This window comes from Neoarius graeffei, chromosome 22 (genome assembly GCF_027579695.1).
Source record: "Neoarius graeffei isolate fNeoGra1 chromosome 22, fNeoGra1.pri, whole genome shotgun sequence".
Taxonomy (NCBI): Eukaryota; Metazoa; Chordata; class Actinopteri; order Siluriformes; family Ariidae; genus Neoarius; species Neoarius graeffei.
The window spans coordinates 42856105-42876202 of NC_083590.1; the positions used below are offsets into that span (position 1 = coordinate 42856105).

Here is a 20098-nt window from a genome sequence, read left to right on the forward strand (position 1 = left end):
AATTAGAGTCAGGTGTTTTCAATCAATGGGATGACAATCAGTTGTGAGTGGGCACCCTGTTTTATTTAAAGAACAGGGATCTATCAAAGTCTGATCTTCACAACACGTTTGTGGAAGTGTATCATGGCACGAACAAAGGAGATTTCTGAGGACCTCAGAAAAAGCGTTGTTGTTGATGCTCATCAGGCTGGAAAAGGTTACAAAACCATCTGTAAACAGTTTGGACTCCACCAATCCACAGTCAGACAGATTGTATACAAATGGAGGAAATTCAAGACCATTGTTACCCTCCCCAGGAGTGGTCGACCAACAAAGATCACTCCAAGAGCAAGGCATGTAATAGTCGACGAGGTCACAAATGACCCCAGCGTAACTTCTAAGCAACTGAAGGCCTCTCTCACATTGGCTAAAGTTAATGTTCATGAGTCCACCATCAGGAAAATACTGAACAACAATGGTGTGCATGACAGGGTTGCAAGGAGAAAGCCACTGCTCTCTAAAAAGAACATTGCTGCTCATCTGCAGTTTACTAAAGATCATGTGGACAAGCCAGAAGGCTATTGGGAAAAAAAAAGTTTTGTGGATGGATGAGACCAAAATCAGACTTTTTGGTTTAAATGTGAAGCGTTATGTTTGGAGAAAGGAAAACACTGCATTCCAGCATAAGAACCTTATCCCATCTGTGAAACATGGTGCTGGTAATATCATGGTTTGGGCCTGTTTTACTGCATCTGGGCCAGGATGGCTTGCCATCATTGATGGAACAATGAATTCTGAATTATACCAGCGAATTCTAAAAGAAAATGTCAGGACATCTGTCCATGAACTGAATCTCAAGAGAAGGTGGGTCATGCAGCAAGACAACGACCCTAAGCACACAAGTCATTCTACCAAAGAATGGTTAAAGAAGAATAAAAGTTAATGTTTCGGAATGGCCAAGTCAAAGTCCTGACCTTAATCCAATCAAAATGTTGTGGAAGATCCTGAAGCGAGCAGTTCATGTGAGGAAACCTACCAACATCCCAGAGTTGAAGCTGTTCTGTATGGAGGAATGGGCTAAAATTCCTCCAAGCCAGTGTGCATGACTGATCAACAGTTACCAGAAATGTTTAGTTGCAGTTATTGCTACACAAGGGGGTCACACCAGATACTGAAAGCAAAAGTTCACATACTTTTGCCACTCACAGATATGTAATATTGGATCATTTTCCTCAATAAATAAATGACTAAGTATAATATTTTTGTCTCATTTTGTCTCTGTTTAACTGGGTTCTTGTTATCTACTTTTAGGACTTGTGTTAAAATCTGATGATGTTTTATGTCATATTCATGCAGAAATATAGAAAATTCTAAAGGGTTCACAAACTTTCAAGCACCACTGTGTGTGTGTGTATATGTGTATCAGCTGGATAGTACAGTGGTAATGCTCACTGACTACGACGCAGGAGATCGGGGTTCGAATCCCGGTCGGGGCAAAACATCATCCAGTAAGGGTCCTTAGGCAAAAACCCCTCATGATATATCAGCCTACCTCAGGAATGAGCGAAAACATAACTGATAGAGTCATACCGGCTCAGACGTCGCCCGGGTCAACAAGGTCTGCGTCAGTTGCTAGGGAACCAGGGCAAACTGATGAGAAATGGGCTACTGGAACAAGACATCGATGGACGAGGACAGAAAATACGGATTTGCTGGAATGCTACTATACAAGCAATCCCAGAGAGAGGGGATACATGCAGAGAATGTGGGACCATTGGATACTTCGAAACCCACAATCAAGGCTAACAAAGAAACAGCTATTAGCCCAGTGTTCCAACATCCATAATCGAAATCTGCTATCACAACTAGAGATTAATGAAATACAACAACGATGCTACGGCAAGGGGGAGCCAGGAAGACAGGTCAGCGGGGAGATGTCATCATCCCCACAACCAGAGATTGGGTACCAAGCCCCAGCAGCTAACAGCCTCAACACAAGAGCTGCTGACCTGAGAAGGAAGATCGTGACCCAACTGGAAACCTGGAGCCCCCGACGAATACCAAAGCTGAGTTGCCAAGTACCTTCAGAAGATCTACTAGTAGATGTGAATGCTGCTCTGAAGACAATCTCCACAAGAACCATCACTGAGACCAACAAGCTGATACACAGTACAGCAACAGTAATCATGGAGATGCTTGGACACAAGGTGGGCTCGGGACATAACAAACAGTATCCACCATGGAAGAGACGATTAGAGGCCAAGATAAAGGCAGCAAGGAGAGAAGTTAGCCAGCTAGCTGAACTACAGAAAGGGAACATGGTGAATAAAGGGGCGCCTAGGAAGTACAACTCACTCTCCATACCAGAGGCACTCGAAACTGCCAAACAGCGACTAACAGCTCTGGCCACCCGGTTGAGGAGATACACCAAGGAAGCAGAGGCCAGGAGAATAAACAAGCTGTTCTCCACTGAACCAGCCAAGGTGTACTCTCAATGGCAGGGGAACAACAACCGGTCAGACCCACCAAGAGCTGAGGTGGAAAAATACTGGAAAGACATATGGGAAAGAAAGGCATCACACAACACCGATGCCCAATGGTTAGTGGACCTAAGAGCTGACCACAGCAACCTCCCAGAACAAGAACCAGTAACCATCTCAATGGCAGACGTCCAAGAAAGAGTGTCAAAGATGAAGAGCTGGACAGCACCAGGCCCCGATATGATCCATACGTACTGGCTGAAGAAGCTAACTGCACTCCATGAACGCCTAGCAGCACAGATGAACCAGCTGCTGAGGGATGGAACCCACCCAGAATGGCTAACCCAAGGCAGGACAGTCCTAATCATGAAGGATTCACTGTGTGTGTGTGTATATCCTAGGAACATCGAAGATACTGCGCAGAACCCTCAAACTCCCAGGCCTCTGGTAGAGGACCCGAGCTTGAGGATGACATGGATACCACCCCCCCGCCGGGGGTGAGAAGGATGGGGTGGTATCCATGTCATCCTCAAGCTCGGGTCCTCTACCAGAGGCCTGGGAGTTTTTTGAGGGTTCTGCGCAGTATCGTCGATGTTCCTAGTACTGCGCTCTTCTGGACTGAGGCTTCAGATGTTGTTCCTGGGATTTGCTGGAGCCACTCTCCCAGTTTGGGGGTTACTGCCCCAAGTGCCCCCACTACCACGGGGACCACGCAACCCTTGACCTTCCACATCCATTCCAGCTGCTCTTTCAACCCTTGATACTTCTCAAGTTTCTCATGTTCCTTCTTCCTGATGTTGGCGTCAGCTGGGATCGCCACATCTATCACCACCACCCTCTTCTGCTCTTTGTCCACCACCACTATGTCCGGTTGGTTAGCCAGGATCTGTTTGTCAGTCTGGAAGCTGAAGTCCCACAGAACCTTGGCCCTGTTGTTCTCAGCCACCTTCTGTGGTATGGCCCATTGGGACTTGGGTACTTCTATTCCATACTGGTTGCAGATGTTCCTGTATACTATCCCAGCCACTTGGTTGTGCCTCTCCATGTACGCTGATCCAGCTAGCATCTTACACCCTGCTACTATGTGCTGGACTGTTTCAGGGGCTTCTTTGCACAGTCTGCATCTTGGGTCTGATCTACTCTGGTAGATCCTGGCCTCTATGGCTCTTGTGCTTATGGCCTGTTCTTGTGCTGCCATGATTAGTGCCTCTGTGCTGTCTGTCAGTCCTGCATTATCCAGCCACTGGTAGGATTTCTTGATATCAGCCACTTCCTCTATCTGACGGTGGTACATGCCATGTAGGGGTTTGTCCCTCCAGGTTGTCTGTTCCTCCTCCTCCTCTGCGCTCTCATTAGGGTTCTGCTGCCTGAGACATTCACTTAGCAGTTCATCCTTTGGGGCCATCTTTCTGATGTATTCTCGGATTTTCGATGTTTCATCCTGGACCGTGGTCATGACGCTCACTAGCCCTCGGCCTCCCTCTTTCCGCTTAGTGTATAGTCTCTGGGTGCTGGACTTGGGGTGGAACCCTCCATTAATGGTGAGGAGCTTTCTAGTCTTGATATCTGTGGCTTCTCTCTCCTCCTTTGGCCAATTTATGATACCAGCGGGGTATCTGATGACTGGTAGTGCATACATGTTGATGGCTCGGACCTTGTTCTTACCATTCAGCTGACTTTTCAGGACCTGCCTTACTCTCTGGAGGTATTTGGCTGTGGTTGACTTCCTTGTGGCCTCTTCATGGTTTCCATTAGCCTGTGGGATGCCAAGGTACTTGTAGCTGTCTTGGATATCACCTATGTTGCCCTCTGGTAGGTCAATCCCCTCAGTCCAGATCATCTTGCTTCTCTTTGAGACCATCCGGCCACACTTGTCCAATCCGAATGATATCCCTATGTCATCGCTGTAGATCCGGGTGGTGTGGATCAGCGAGTCTATTTCTCGCTCGTTCCTGGCATACAGCTTGATGTCATCCATGTAGAGCAGGTGGCTGATTGTTGCCCCACTATGGAATCGGTACCCGTAGCCGCTCTTTGTGATGATCCGACTGAGGGGGTTCAGGCCTATGCAGAACAGCAGTGGTGATAGCGCATCTCCTTGGTATATGCCGCACTTGATGTTGACTTGGGCAATGGGTTTTGAGTTGGCCTCTAGGGTTGTCTTCCACATTTCCATTGAGTTCTGGATGAAGGTCCTTAGGTTCCTGTTGATCTTATACAGTTCCAGACATTCCAGTATCCATGTGTGTGGCATTGAGTTGTAGGCTTTCTTGTAGTCAATCCAGGCAGTGCACAGGTTGGTTTGTCTCTTCTTACAGTCTCGGGCGACTGTTCTATCGACCAGTAGCTGGTGCTTGGCTCCTCTGGTGTTACTGACAATCCCTTTCTGTGCCTCGCTCATGTATTGAGCCACATGCTTACTCATTTTTGCTGCAATGATGCCTGACAGGGCCTTCCATGTTGTGCAGAGACAGGTAATTGGCCGGTAGTTGGATGGGATGGGTCCCTTCTGGGGGTCCTTCATGATTAGAACTGTCCTGCCTTGGGTTAGCCATTCTGGGTGGGTCTCATCCCTCAGCAGCTGGTTCATCTGTGCTGCTAGGCGTTCATGGAGTGCAGTTAGCTTCTTCAGCCAGTACGTATGGATCATATCGGGGCCTGGTGCTGTCCAGCTCTTCATCTTTGACACTCTTTCTTGGACGTCTGCCATTGAGATGGTTACTGGTTCTTGTTCTGGGACGTTGCTGTGGTCAGCTCTTAGGTCCACTAACCATTGGGCATCGGTGTTGTGTGATGCCTTTCTTTCCCATATGTCTTTCCAGTATTTTTCCACCTCAGCTCTTGGTGGGTCTGACCGGTTGTTGTTCCCCTGCCACTGAGAGTACACCTTGACTGGTTCAGTGGAGAACAGCTTGTTTATTCTCCTGGCCTCTCCCTCCTTGGTGTATCTCTTCAACCGGGTGGCCAGAGCTGTTAGTCGCTGTTTGGCAGTTTCGAGTGCCTCTGGTATGGAGAGTGAGTGTGTGTGTGTGTGTGTGTGTGTGTATATATATATATATATATATATGTGTGTGTTTATATATATATATATATATATATATATATATATATATATATATATATATATATATGAGACAATGTTAAAATAATTTGGTAAAGGTTCAGCACAAAGTTTTTAGAGAAACAGAGTATTTTTGGCCAAAATTGACTTTTCCTTACATGTCCTGTTTGAGATAAACCTTTACAAACCTATAATTTGCCTTGCAGGAAGCACTACTGTGCTGTTATAGAACAATATTTAATTCATTTTTACAAAACGGAGAATGTAACAGTAGCATGGTATAAATGTGAATGTGTATCACATTGTTCAGTGTAATTCTGATCAACACAATCAGATGATGTCTCTGTGTGATTTTAGGGTCCCAGAGGACAGAGAGGACCTCGTGGGTCTACTGGAAAACCGGGGGCTAAGGTACACATCTATTAGATTATTCTCTGTATATCACCAGTACATCTTAATGTACTGGACAACTAAATAATTATATATTTTAGGGTTCATCTGGTAGTGACGGTCCTCCTGGACCACCAGGCGAGAGGGTAAGGCTTTTTTTTAAAAATTATTTTATTGTTATTTTTTATTGAAATAATTTGTTGAAATAATTCTAATCCCATCTAATCTCACTTTCTGTTTTTATGTACCATTTCAGGGATTACCTGGAACTCAAGGAGTAAATGGATTCCCAGGACCAAAAGGACCTCCTGTATGAGAACTCTTTCTTTTTAACTGATTAGAAACTGTAATCTGGGTTAGTGATGCAACAGAGGACATTTTAATTAGAATATCTATATTTGAATTTTAATAACAGTCTACAGTTTCCAAACTAGAAGCTGAAACTACAGAAAACATTTTTTTTAACTGTTGATGAATCAATTCAATAAGGAGCAGGTCTGGGAGGTATTTCAGCACTTCCAAGCATTTCACCACAGATGTGGAATAAAGCCAGCGGTGTAGTTAAGGTTTGAATACCCAATATCCACCCCAAAGCCCTCGAAATATTTTTAGTTTCAAATGTTTACTTGTGGAAAATTAACACAACACACAGAGTACAGCTTATTATATGCACACCCTATTTGTGTGGAGCATCATAGTGCAATTACTGCACAAAACAATGTTATTCAATGTAAAAGCTATCATAATGTTTCTAAAAGGTTGACAATCATCATATTTAACCTCACCAAACCTTAAATGAGCAGATTTACTTGTCTCTTACAACCCCAATTCCAAAAAAGTTGGGACACTGCGTAAAACATAAATAAAAACAGAACGTGAAGATTTGCAAATCATGGAAACCCTATATTTCATTGGAAATAGTACAAAGACAACATATCAAATGTTGAAACTGAGAAATTTTAATGTTTTTTATTTTTAAATATAGGCTCATTTTGAATTTGAATATCAGCAAGACGTTTCAGACAAGTTGGGACAGGGCCAAAAAAAGACTGAAAAAGTTGTGTAATGCTAAAAAAAAAGTAATTTGGTTAATTGGCAACAGGTCAGTAATATGATTGGGTACAAAAAGAGCATCCCAGAGAGGCTGAGTCTATCAGAAGTAAAGATGGGGAAGGTTCACCGCTCTGCAAAAGACTGTGTGGGCAAACAGTGCAACAATGTAAGAATAAAGTTCCTCAATGTAAAATTCCAAAGAATTTGGAGATCACATCATCTGTGGTACGTAATATCATTTAAAAGATTCAGAGAATCTGGAAAAATCTCTGTATGCAAGAGACAAGGCTGAAAACTGACATTGGATGCCTGTGATCTTCAGGCTCTCACGCAACACTGCATTAAAAGCAGACATGTGTCTGTAGTGGAAATCACTGTCTGGGCTCAGGAACATTTCAGAAAACCATCAAACAGTTCATTACTGCATCCACAAATGCAAGTTAAAACCATATATAAACAATATCCAGAAACACCACTACCTTCTCTGGGACTGAGCTCTTTTACGATGGACTGAGGCAAAGTGGAAAATTGTCCCGAGGTCTGACAAATGAAAAGTAGAAATTCTTTTTAGAAATCATAGACACCACATCCACTGGGCTAAAGAGGAGAGGGATCATCCGGTTTATCAGTGCACAGTTCAAAAGCCAGCATCTGTGATGGTATGAGGGTGCATTAGTGTACATGACATGGGTAGTTTGTACATCTGGGAAGGCATCATTAATGCTGAATGATATATATCCATTTCAGAGCACTATGCTGCCATCCCATCCAGATAAAATCTTTTTCAGGGAAGGCCTTCTTTCTTTCAGCAAGACAATGCCAAACTGTTTTCTTCACATATTAAAACTGCATGGCTCTGTAGTAAGAGAGTCTGGGTGCTAAACTGGCCTGCCTGCAGTCCAGACCTATCTCCCATTGAAAACATTTGGCACGTTATGAAGCACAAAATACAACAAAGGAGACACCGAACTGTTGGACAACTGATATTGTGTATCAGCCAAGAATGGGACATAATTCCTCTTTCAAAACTTCAGCATCTATTCTCCTCAGTTACCAAAAGTGTTGTTAAAAGTAGAGATGATGCAACACAGTGGTATACATGCCCCTGTCCCAACTTTTTCAGTGATTTGAAAAATTATCGCATTCTGTTTTTATTTATAGTTTTCACAGCATCCCAACTTTTTTGGAATTGGGGTTGTAGTTTGTGTAACCACATTTTAATGGCTACTACCGGTAGCTAGTGATGTCAAGGTGATGGGTGATGATGTACCACAGGGTTACTGTAAAAGAAAATGAACTGTAGATCTGGTTTAATAAGATAAAATATAATTTTCTCTATTACCAGTGTCTTATTTTTTATAATTTTAAGTGGAATTGTCATAAAAGCATTTTAAGGTATTGTTAATATATCAAGACTGATTGATGATGCTTGCAGCACTGATAAGCAAGTCACATTTATCAATGTAATAGTACATTTATGTACAGTGCTCATTAATTTCCACATTAATTTGAGATTTTAAAAATAGTGTTTTTAAGCATTTGGTATTTATTGTGCTGGTTGAATACATTGTATTTATTTTGAAACCTGACCTCTGATGACTAAAGGGACCCCCAGGGAAAGATGGACTGCCTGGACACCCTGGACAGAGAGGAGAAGTTGTAAGTATTTATTACTTAGAGGATTTAGTCTTTTTGCCACCAAAGTACTAATGTTCTCAGGAATTAATGTTTCTTCTTTGATTGAATTTCCTTCTTTTTCCCATAGGGGTTCCAAGGAAAGTCTGGGCCTCCTGGGCCACCTGGAGTTGTTGGACCTCAGGTAATGTTTCTTTAGCCTTTATGTATTTTAATATTAAATATCTTTTGGGCTTGTTTTTAATGTCTGTATTTATAAGACTATAGTATACAATCTGGTATTTTAAACTATATTACAAAATAAACTACATGTACATTAACATACATTAATAGTACCCTTCTCTGTGGAAAATTAGTGATTATGAATAAATTATAATTGGCTCAGTTATCACCATTCTAGAACACATTCATATTACATATGATGCATTCTGTCAGGAGCAGCATGGTGGCATAGTGGGTAGTCGTGCTGCCCCACAGGGTCCTGGGTTCCATCTTGAGCTTGGTGGAGAACCTTGAGGGAGGACAGGTGTCTTCCTGTGAGCTTTTCAGCTGAATTGATATGTTTCATTCTGTTCAGAGCTGAAGACTGTTATTGAGGTGACGAGGACAGACTCAGTGTTAGCTGTGTAGAATAGGCCCAACAGTGCCTGTGGTCAGCTGAAGTACATTCGAAGCACAATTATAATATCCTGTCTTTACTCTTCTCCACCAGTAAATACACTCTGTGTAGTAGTAATAATAAATTAAATTTCTATAGTGCCTTTCACAATCCCAAGGATGCTTTACAGGAGGGAGGGAAAAAGACTAAACAGTAAGAGAGGAAGAGAAATGTTCATGGAAAAAGATGTCTTCAATTGAGATTTGAAAGTAGAGAAAGATGAGCAGTCACTGAGATATTGAGGAAGAGAATTCCAGAGTTTGGAGGCAATGGCACTGAAGGACCTGACCCCCAAGGTGGAAAGTCTGGTACATTGGACAGCAAGTCAGTTGTTGCTAAAAGACCGTAGTGAGCGAGTGGGAGTGTCAGGGGCCAGTAGTTCCCTAAAGCCAGTATCTCACTGGGCTGCGACAGCTTGCGACAAATTGCGAACGTCATTTGTGAGAGAGTTTCAGAAGTGTCTTGAAACATTCGCGGGGCTTCTCAATTTCTTCGCATGAGTCACAAAGTGTCACTCCTTCGTCGCTGAAATTTTTAACATGTTCAAAAAATTCGTGTGACAAAATTTCTCTCAAAATAGCCACTAATGCATCACTGGTGTCGCAAAGCCGTCACAAACCCTTCTCAAGTCAGTTTCCATGAGACAGGAAGTGCGAGTGTATGGGTAGTATCTCACTGGGCTGCGACAGCCTGCAACTAGTTGGAGACACAACAATTGCGATAAAATATGCGAACTAGCGACAATTTTCACTTGGAATCACACTGAATTGATATTCGATATGACTGGGCTGTCGCAGCCCAGTGAGATACTACCCTAGATCGGAGCAAGATTATGCAGGGCTTTGAAAGTGACGAGCAAGAGTTTAAATTTGATCCGTGACAGAACCGGTAGCCAGTTTAGCTGAGAGAGGATGGGGTTAGAACTCTGGCTGCAATGTTCTGATTGTATTGTGGCTTTTGTAAAGACTTTGCAGGAAGGTCTATGAAAAGTGAATTACAGTAATCTAAATGAGACATAATGAAAGCATGAACCAGAGTTTGTGCATCATTACTCTCCTGTCCTATCAATATCCTTCTTCAATTAGACTTGAACATCCTGTTATCACTTAACACAAGACTCTCAGGCCTCACATGCTTCTTTCCGTACTATAACATAATCAAGCAAGAGTAAAAGTAGTATAAACGAGCAAATACAATCATTAAATTATGGTAATCAACAAAACACTGATATTTTATTAGTCTTCATCTATTTCTAAATTAAGATTACTGGTTTTTTTGTGATATTTCTATTTATTTATTTATTCTTCCAAAAATTGTTCAGTTTCAGACGAAATTTTAAGTGCTGGTAGCCACGGAAAACGGAAGCTCACTGACCCAAGATGAGTGACCTTGACCTAGTTTTCAAGGTCACAGAGCATATTTTATGTGTTTTTTGTTGAAAATCTCATTTCACTTACTATGGTATCTACTAAAGATATAAGGATCTCCCCCTATATTTTATATAAACAAATGTTGTGCTCAGTTCCTGCATAAAAAGCTTCGATGTCAGTCAAGCAGAAAGTGCTGCATTCTGGACTGTGGTCGAAAACAGTTTGTTTCCTAAATAGCCAAAACCACAACATGTTCAAAATCACCAGTGGTGCCAAAAGTTATTTGCTCTGGACCAGTGCAGGTTCTTCTTTGGTAAAGAAGTCTTTATCGGTTTTCAAAAAAATTGAATTTAATGTATTTTGCATGTTTGCAAAAATGGTCAAGCCATTTCACCATGAAATATTGATTTTGACTTATAATATGCTATAGTAAACCACCCCAAACATCTACACATTCTACCAGAATCAAGTGTCAAATTTGACCTTTCACCTACTTTTAGAGGCCAAAAAGGTCATTTTCTGTTTTTGACTGTACTATTTTCAAAAATGCATAAACATAATTTAATATTTACATACAGTGACCTGGTATTTTTTCTTCAAATCAAATCAAGTTTATTTGTATAGCGCTTTTAACAATAAACATTGTCGCAAAGCAGCTTTACAGAATTTGAACGACTTAAAACATGAGCTAATTTTATCCCTAATCTATCCCCAATGAGCAAGCCTGTGGCGATGGTGGCAAGGAAAAACTCCCTCAGACGACATGAGGAAGAAACCTCGAGAGGAACCAGACTCAAAAGGGAACCCATCCTCATTTGGGCAACAACAGACAGCCTGACTATAATATTAACAGTTTTAACAGGTATAACCCTCAACTGTCCTCATGGGGCCGTCCTTCACAGGAGCGGTGCGATAAAACTCCGACCAGACACAGGGCACCAGGATGGATCAAGCAGGTCCGAGGGGCAGAAGAGGCCAGCATCTCAATCCCAGGATCAACATGTAACTCAGAGGGACAGATTGGGGGGGGGGGAGAGAGAGAGAAAGAAAACACGTTGTTAGGTATGCCCTAAAAATGACAAGTATTAAATCTGTGTGGTAGGCTCGCAGAGACGAGAGTCTTTACATCAGGCATAACACACAACAATGGCATGTTAATATGGTAAAATATATCATGACCTGCTCTGGCTGGATGCTTGATTGGGTGATGGGAGCACACTCCTCAGCAATGATGAGATGCAGATGGGACCCTTAGGGCTGGCCAAGACAATTCAGTTACATTTCACCGGGTCTGGGACATGCGACAGAATGTCTGACAGCCGATTCCCTGCAGGCTACGATAGCCAGTCGAGGTCTCCACCCTCTCCACCAAAAGATTTCCTGTTGACTCCATGTAACTCAGAGGGACAGATTTGGGGTGGGGGGAGGGAAAGAAAACACAGGTGGTTAGGTATGCCCAATGTCACCTGAATAAGTAGGAACAGTATACATATTGCACCGAGTACAAGCAGGGACTCCGGCAACTAACTATGACAGCATAACTAAAAGGAGAGAGCCAGAAGGTAACACAGGCATGAGGGAGCCCCGGGACATAAAGCAGCCAGCCACTACACTGTCAACAAACTCGAGTGAGCAAGTGAGTGGGGACTGACAGCATCCATACATCCCAGTTTACCAAAACACTCTATGTCTGAGGACCCTCCAGATCTACTCCTTTACCTCATAAACACCATTATCAAAAGGCATGACTAAACAGATATGTTTTCAGCCTAGACTTAAATGCTGAGACTGTGTCTGATTCCCGAACATTACTTGGAAGGTTGTTCCATAACAGTGGGGCTTTGTAAGAAAAGGCTCTGCCCCCTGATGTAGTGCATATTAGTGCATATTCTGTAGATTGTTGACAAATTGATATTTTTATCAAAAGCTACATATAAAAATTACAAACATTACCAAATGTCATGGTTATCACTTAAAACTTTGCATTGGTGTTTTCTCTACTTTTAGATTTTCCGGTCTAGGTCAATGTCAGAAGTATGAAAAACTATCAAAATAGACAAAAAATTAAATTTTCACCATGAAATAGTGTTTTTGGCTGATAACATGCTATAGTAAACTACCCTAAATATATACCCATTCTTCCAGAATCAGTTGTCAGATTCTTTGACCTACTTTCCGAGGTCATATAGGTCATTTTCAGTTTTTGATGCACTAATTTCGTCAGCTGTTTACATGTACAGATACTTTAGGGAGTAAACACAATCTTCAGTGCATATTGTAGTGGAAATAAATGGCAAACAGATGGAGTTTCTCTAAAATGATACATAACAAGAAAGTTCTCTTTAAAAGGAGAACTGTATCAGATTTGGTTGTCAGTATGTAAGAAGAGAAGTTGTCATCATGCTTTTAAAAAGTGTAACTGGTAAATAGTGCAGTTAAAGTGTAGATTGGATGTAGTGTAAATGTATTGTAAGAAGAGTAACATTACAGAACTGTGTGCCTGTGTAGGGGTAACTATCTGTGGAGTGATTCGCTAGGTGAATGTCACTTGGCGCAAGGCGATTCAAATCCTTAGACAGCTTTAGGCACTAGGTGACTGTTGCGAGGCAAATGGCTCTTGGCGTGAGGTGACTGTTGCGAGGCGCAAGGCAAATGGCATGTTTATGTTTGAAATAGATGAAGACTTGAAATTGTCAGAGACAATTTCAGATTTTTAGTTTTTATATATTGTTTTTCCACATGTAGCAAGATTGCTGAGATCTCATCTCATCTCATCTCATTATCTCTAGCTGCTTTATCCTTCTACAGGGTCGCAGGCAAGCTGGAGCCTATCCCAGCTGACTACGGGCGAAAGGCGGGGTACACCCTGGACAAGTCGCCAGGTCATCACAGGGCTGACACATAGACACAGACAACCATTCACACTCACATTCACACCTACGGTCAATTTAGAGTCACCAGTTAACCTAACCTGCATGTCTTTGGACTGTGGGGGAAACCGGAGCACCCGGAGGAAACCCACGCGGACACGGGGAGAACATGCAAACTCCACACAGAAAGGCCCTCGCCGGCCCCGGGGCTCGAACCCAGGACCTTCTTGCTGTGAGGCGACAGCGCTAACCACTACACCACCGTGCCGCCAGATTGCTGAGATGCTAAAAATATTTAACATTTCTTAAAATTGCTGTACATCTCCAAAAAATATTCTTGTCTTGAATATACATGGGTAGAACAACAAACATAGTTGTAAATAAAATCCTTTTGTCATGCATCATCATGGCGATGCCTCATCAGAACTATAAATGCAATTATGTTGTAGTAGGATGAGACCAACATCCACATTTTTGGTTCTGTACATCATTAGCACACAGAACCCATACCCAGTATAAAATATTTTGGTAGATCAGTGAAACCTTACGATTATTGTGCATGGATGCTTTGTGGCCATTTCTGCTAAGGACTAGGATATTTTACTCTAAATTCTGGTAGGAAGTTAAGGACTGACACTCGATTCCAAAAGCTACACAACTCAACACAGAAGTAATTGAAGGAAAACTGGTTCAGTGTTTTGCACTTGCGCTACCAGTCTCCAGATTTGAACAGAGTTGCATTCCCGTGGCCTGAATTGAAGAGAACATCTACATTCACAAACTAAATATAAAGGAGTTTGAAATGTTGTGGCTGGAGAAATGATCCAAGGGTCAACATTGTTAGACATTATAGAAATAGACTTATTTTTCTCAGGGAAGGCTGCACTAAATATACATTTTTTGTTCTTCCAATAATTCTGAAATCTGTTTTACATAAAAATGCACTATTAAAATTGCAAAAAGAAAGTGTTCATTACAAAAATTGAGTAAATGGTACAGCATCCCCAAAGGCTCCAACTTGGGGAAATTGCAAAGAGGGAGATTCTCCCTCTCTGCGAGTAGCTCGGAGGGAGACAAGTTTGAGCACCGTAGGCGCGAAGGCGAGTTTTATATATATATATATATATATATATATATATATATATATATATATATATATATATATATATATAGTGTGTGTGTATATAATGATGTGTATATATGAATGATTCACCACATTTCGTGTCAATTAAATCTTATTAATAGTAACAGATCTAGATAAATTCAGTGACTATAGACCAAACTTTAATATGCCTAAAGTCAATGTTAATGTCAATAATGACTATTGTAAATTGCCAATGGTAGACCCTCTGACGATAATGTTCTTCTAATAATATTCTAAGTTAGTAAAAGTCAGATAAAAAGTCAGACAAGTTTGTTAGAATCTAATGTCTGGTCTGATGATCTAACATTGTCAGATATAGGGTCGTCTTGCTGCCATCCAAAATGGTCCGCCATTCGTCCCTGGCGATCATCGCAACAGGCGATCCGAACTTTATCTTGGTGATTTTCTGATATTTTTTCTTCACAGTTTGGCTTTCGCCATTTCCACCAACGGAACTTCATTTCATTATCTCATTCAAGAGAACATAAAGTTAAAGACAAGCAGGCGAGAAATGCAGATGCAAAAAAACCAAACAAAATGGTTTAGTGTTGTGGGTTTTCTCGTTCTCTCGTGCATATCATTAATAGCGCCATCTGTATGCTTTAACGGTAACTGCTAAGACATTGGGTGGGCTCAAGTGTGTACCCCGTGGCGTACCGAATTTCGCTTGATTCATATGCATGCTTGATCTGCGCTCGCATGCCTCTGGCATTCACTCCAATCCCCCGTTACGCCAATCGGTGTACCGACCGGGGAATCGGCATATACCACGGGGTACGCGCTTGAGTTCACCCATACAATGTCAGACACACGAAAAGCGAAAAGTTAACTATTAATTTTCGTCAACATAAACTTGTCACGTTATATATTTTTTTAACTAATCATGTGTAGTAAGGGCGGGCGGGAGATTTTTATGTTGTCAGCGGGAGGTCAGGAGGATTTTCTAAATGTTCCCTAAAGGGAACGATCTCTCGCACCCACGGTGGGATAGTTGGAGCCTCTGCATCCCCATTATACATACATGTTTGTAACAAGAATATCATTGTCAGTAAACCTGCTGGAGACGAGCAGACTACAAACATGGACAGCTTGGACTACAACTCCCAGCACACACAGTGCCCTCTATCTCCTGCCTTCTGACTGTCAGCTGACATTCATTTCCTCATTACCTGTCTCAGTATTTAAACCCCAGTCACACAAGCACACATTGTGAAGTATCTTTCTGGTTTTTCCATGCATATCAAGCCTTGTCATTCTCTGACTGCCTTTCTGCCTGTTTGACCTTTGCTAGTGTTTTCTCGTTTCCTCAATTTCTGTTTTGCCCACGTTACTCTGTTCGCCGATCACCCAACCCTAGCTTGTTCTTTGACTATGAATCCTGTCTCTTGTTTTGGCTTGGTTTGCTATTCTAAAGCTGTCTTCCACCACACATACATCCGTAAGTCCCTGCGTACTCACAGGATACTTCACCAGCATAGATGTAGCGGAGGATCACAAACCGACGGCTCTCAACACATGGGCGACTGCTAGGAGAACATCAACAGATGCTCGCCGATCTGAACACCAGGATGATGCAGCTAAAACTGTTATGTCGCAGGCCCTCCTAGTGCACACTGAATCTCCTCCTCGCTCGGCATTGCAATTTCCCACAACAGAAAAATTTGCTGGTGACCCCGCCACATGTAAGGGCTTCTTGTTACAATGCTAACTGTATTTCGCCACCATGCCAGATATTCCAGAAAAACACAAAAATCGCTAAACTTCTGTCTCTCCTCACCAGCAAAGCACTCCGCTGGGCTACAGCCATCTGGAACAAAGGTGGAAAGCCAACAGGGTCATATGAACAGTTCCTCTCCCTATTCAAGAAGGTATTCGATCATGAGCCCGAGGGAATCGAAGTTGGGGAAAGCCTTCTCACCAGTTCATAGGGCACCAGAAGCCGAGTATGCCCTTGATTTCAGGACCCTTGCAGCCTCCAGTGGATGGAAGGATCCAGCACTCAAAGCAGTCTTTCTCCAGGGACTGCACACTGAAATACTCAGTGAGCTGGCATGTAGAGATGAGAACCTCTCACTGGATGCCCTGATTGAACTGGCCATATGTCTAGACCAGCTGTTGAAGCACCGGCCTTCGCTCCTCACGGAGAAGAAGCCAACATCGCCTCCTGAGCATGCACCCATGGAGCTGTTATGCACACGGTTGTCCCGCGTTGAGCGTACCAGAAGGCGCAAGAAGAGTTTGTGCTTCTACTGTGGGAGCGCTGGTCATGACATCTAACACTGCCTAGTTTGACCTGCCCAGGGAACCTCAACTGAGAGACCTGTTCCAGCCCAAAGTCCGATGAGAAAACTTAACTCTAAATCCTTCAAAATCCCAGTGTTACTGAAGATGGCGGCCTCCGCTCATGTCCTATCTGCCTTCATCGATTCAGGAGCAGAGGGGAACTTCATCAGCAAAGCCCTTGTGCAAAAGTTCAACCTGCCAGTCACCTCTCTGCAAAGTGTGCTTAGCATCCAGACTATCGATGGCGGACCCATAGGTGACGGCCTAGTCACATCATGGACACAGCCGCTGCAGATACAAGTGGGGGCCCCACATCACAAACTAATCTCTTTGTTCATCATGACCACTGACCATCATGATATCATCATTGGTTACCCCTGGTTACAACTGCATGGTCCCTTCATTTCATGGCAGAACAAGGAGATACTCCAGTGGTCACCTACGTGCTTTCAGAGCTGCCTCTCTTGTCCCCAACTCATCGTTTCCTCCACCTCAGTTGAGAGCCTGCTCCCCGACTCCATGGACAACATTCCAGAATGCGACCAGGATCTTTCTGAAGTCTTCAGCAAGGGGAAGGCCTGAGGACTACCACTGCATAGGCCCTGCGACTGCGCCATTGAGCTGTTGCCAGGCATGGCACCACCACGAGGTCGCATCTGTCCCCTTTCCCAGAAAGAATATGCTGCCATGGAAGAGTACATCCAGGAGGCTCTCAAACAAGGTTACATCCGGCCGTCAAAATCTCCTGCCTTGGCCGGCTTCTTCGTCATGGAGAAACAAGGAAGTGGACTTCTGCCCTGCATAGACTATAGAGGGCTTAATGAAGTCACTGTTAAATATCCGTATCCTCTCCCTCTGGTTCTGGCAGCTCTGGAGTAACTCAGATCAGCCAAGGTGTTTTCCAAACTGGATCTTCAAAGTGCCTACAACCTGATCTGAATTAAACAAGGTGATGAGTGGAAGACCGCCTTCAGCACAACCACTGGTCACTTCAAATACCGGGTCATGCTATATGGCCTATCTTCCGCTCCCAGCGTATTCCAAAGTTTCATCAATGACGTGCTGCGGGACATGCTGGGAAAATATGTTATTGCCTACATACTGTAGATGACATCTTGATCTTTTCCTCAGATTTCCCCAGTCATCAGGGCCATGTCAGAACTGTCCTCAAACAGTTGCTGGAGAACCACCAAAAAATGTCAAAGCCAAAAAATGTGAATTCCACCAAGACAAGATCTCTTTCCTGGGCTACATCATTAGCTTGAAAGGGGTCAGCATGGACTCAACCAAAGTCTCGGCCATTACCTCGTGGCCCCAACCTAAATCAGTCAAGGACCTCCAGAGATTTCTAGGTTTTGCCAACTTCTATCACCGTTTCATCAGGAACTTCAACGCCTTGGCCACTCCATTGACCACTCTCCTGAAAAAGGGTCCCAAGTGCCTCCGATGGAATCCTCAGGCAGAAGAAGCCTTCAACAAGCTGAAAACTGCCTTCATGTCGGCTCTGATTCTCCAGCATCCAGACCCCACAAAACCATTTGTCGTGGAGGTAGACGCCTCCAACACAGGAGTAGGAGCCATGTTGTCCTAGCAGTTTGGGGAAAAGCCAAAACTAGACCCAGTGGCTTTCTTCTCCAAGAAGCTAACCCCTGCTGAGAGGAATTACGATGTGGGCAATCATGAGCTGCTGGCCATCAAACTAGCCTTGGAGGAATGGCAACACTGGTTGGAGGGAGCAACTCATCCGTTCATCATCCTAACTTGCCATAAGAACCTAGAGTATCTCAAGAAGGCCAAGAGGTTGAATCCACGTCAGGCCAGGTGGGTGTTGTTCTTCACCTGTTTTAATTTCTCTATCTCCTTCCAATCAAGGTCCAAGAACACCAAGGCGGATGCTCTGTCCTGGGCTGTAGAACCATCTCCCAAAGACACAGAACCTCAACCCATCATCCCGACACAACAATCCATCACATGGGTCTGGACAGTGAAATCCGTAAGTCTCAACCACAATCTGTACCTAATCACATCCCATCTGGTCTTCTTTTTGTGCCAGCACCTCTACACAGCAAACTCATCACCTGGGCACACTCCTCTCCTGCTGCTGGTCACCCCAACATTCAATGTACCTACCAGATACTGAAGAATAGGTACTGGTGGGACAACATGCTGACCGAAATCAACTGGTTCAGCTCTTTCTTTTCCAACTTTGCCCAGGCCAAGGTTTCTCGAGCTCCTCCAGCCAGCAAATTCATGCCACTACCTGTCCCACAGTGACCCTGGTCACACTTGGTGATTGACTTCATCACAGACCTTCCTTCACCACAAAACAATACCACAATCATGGTCACCATCGACTGGTTCTCGAAAGCTTTGAGGCTCGTCCCTCTTCCGGGTATCCCTATGGCCACACAAATGGCTGAGCTTCTTTTCCAACAAGTATTCCAATACTATGGCATCCCTGAAGACATCGCCAGTGACCGAGGCCCACAATTCATATCCAAGTTCTGGTCCTGCTTCATGGAGAGGTTGGGGGTGTATGTTAGCCTCACATCCAGCTACCACCCCCAGTCCAATGGACAGGTAGAATGGGCCAACCAGGAAATCGGCTGCTTCCTGTGAATCTACTGCATGCGCAACCAGGGGGACTGGGCACGTTTTCTGCCATGGGCCGAGTATGTGCAGCACTCCCTAAAGCATTCTGCAACTCAGCTAATGCCTTTCCAGTGCATACTCAGCTACCAACCACCCTTGTTCCCCTAGAACGATGCACCCGATCAGGTACAGGCAGTAGATGAGTGGTTCCAGCGCAGCCAAACCATTTGGGAAGAGGTCCATCAGCAGCTAGAGGTCGTGTGTGCCAAGTACAAGATGTATGCTGATCGACACAGAGGAGAGACTCCCACCTATCTTCCCTGTGATCGAGTATGGGTGGTGACTAAGAACCTACGAGAGATACACGCCTGTAAGAAAATACAACCATGCTACATCGGACCCTTCAAGGTGTTACGGCGCATCAACGATGTCTCATATCGTCTAGAACTCCCACCACACAGCAAAGTCTCTCCCACTTTCCACGTCTCCAATCTCAAATCTGTCATCTCCGGTCCACTCTCCAACAACACATCCACTCAAGATCACCCTTCTCTGAATCTCGACGAGGAACCCATCTACCAGG

General features: G+C 43.6%; 1 protein-coding gene across 1 annotated transcript in view; it reads left to right on the forward strand.

Moving 5' to 3' along the window:
- col11a2 (collagen, type XI, alpha 2) overlaps positions 1–20098 on the forward strand; it is a 239729-nt gene that overhangs the window by 165110 nt on the left and 54521 nt on the right. The window contains exons 32-36 of the mRNA XM_060904819.1: positions 5878–5931; positions 6012–6056; positions 6167–6220; positions 8569–8622; positions 8729–8782. Of these exons, the coding sequence (XP_060760802.1) occupies positions 5878–5931; positions 6012–6056; positions 6167–6220; positions 8569–8622; positions 8729–8782 (261 nt within the window). The remainder of the gene's footprint in view (positions 1–5877; positions 5932–6011; positions 6057–6166; positions 6221–8568; positions 8623–8728; positions 8783–20098) is intronic.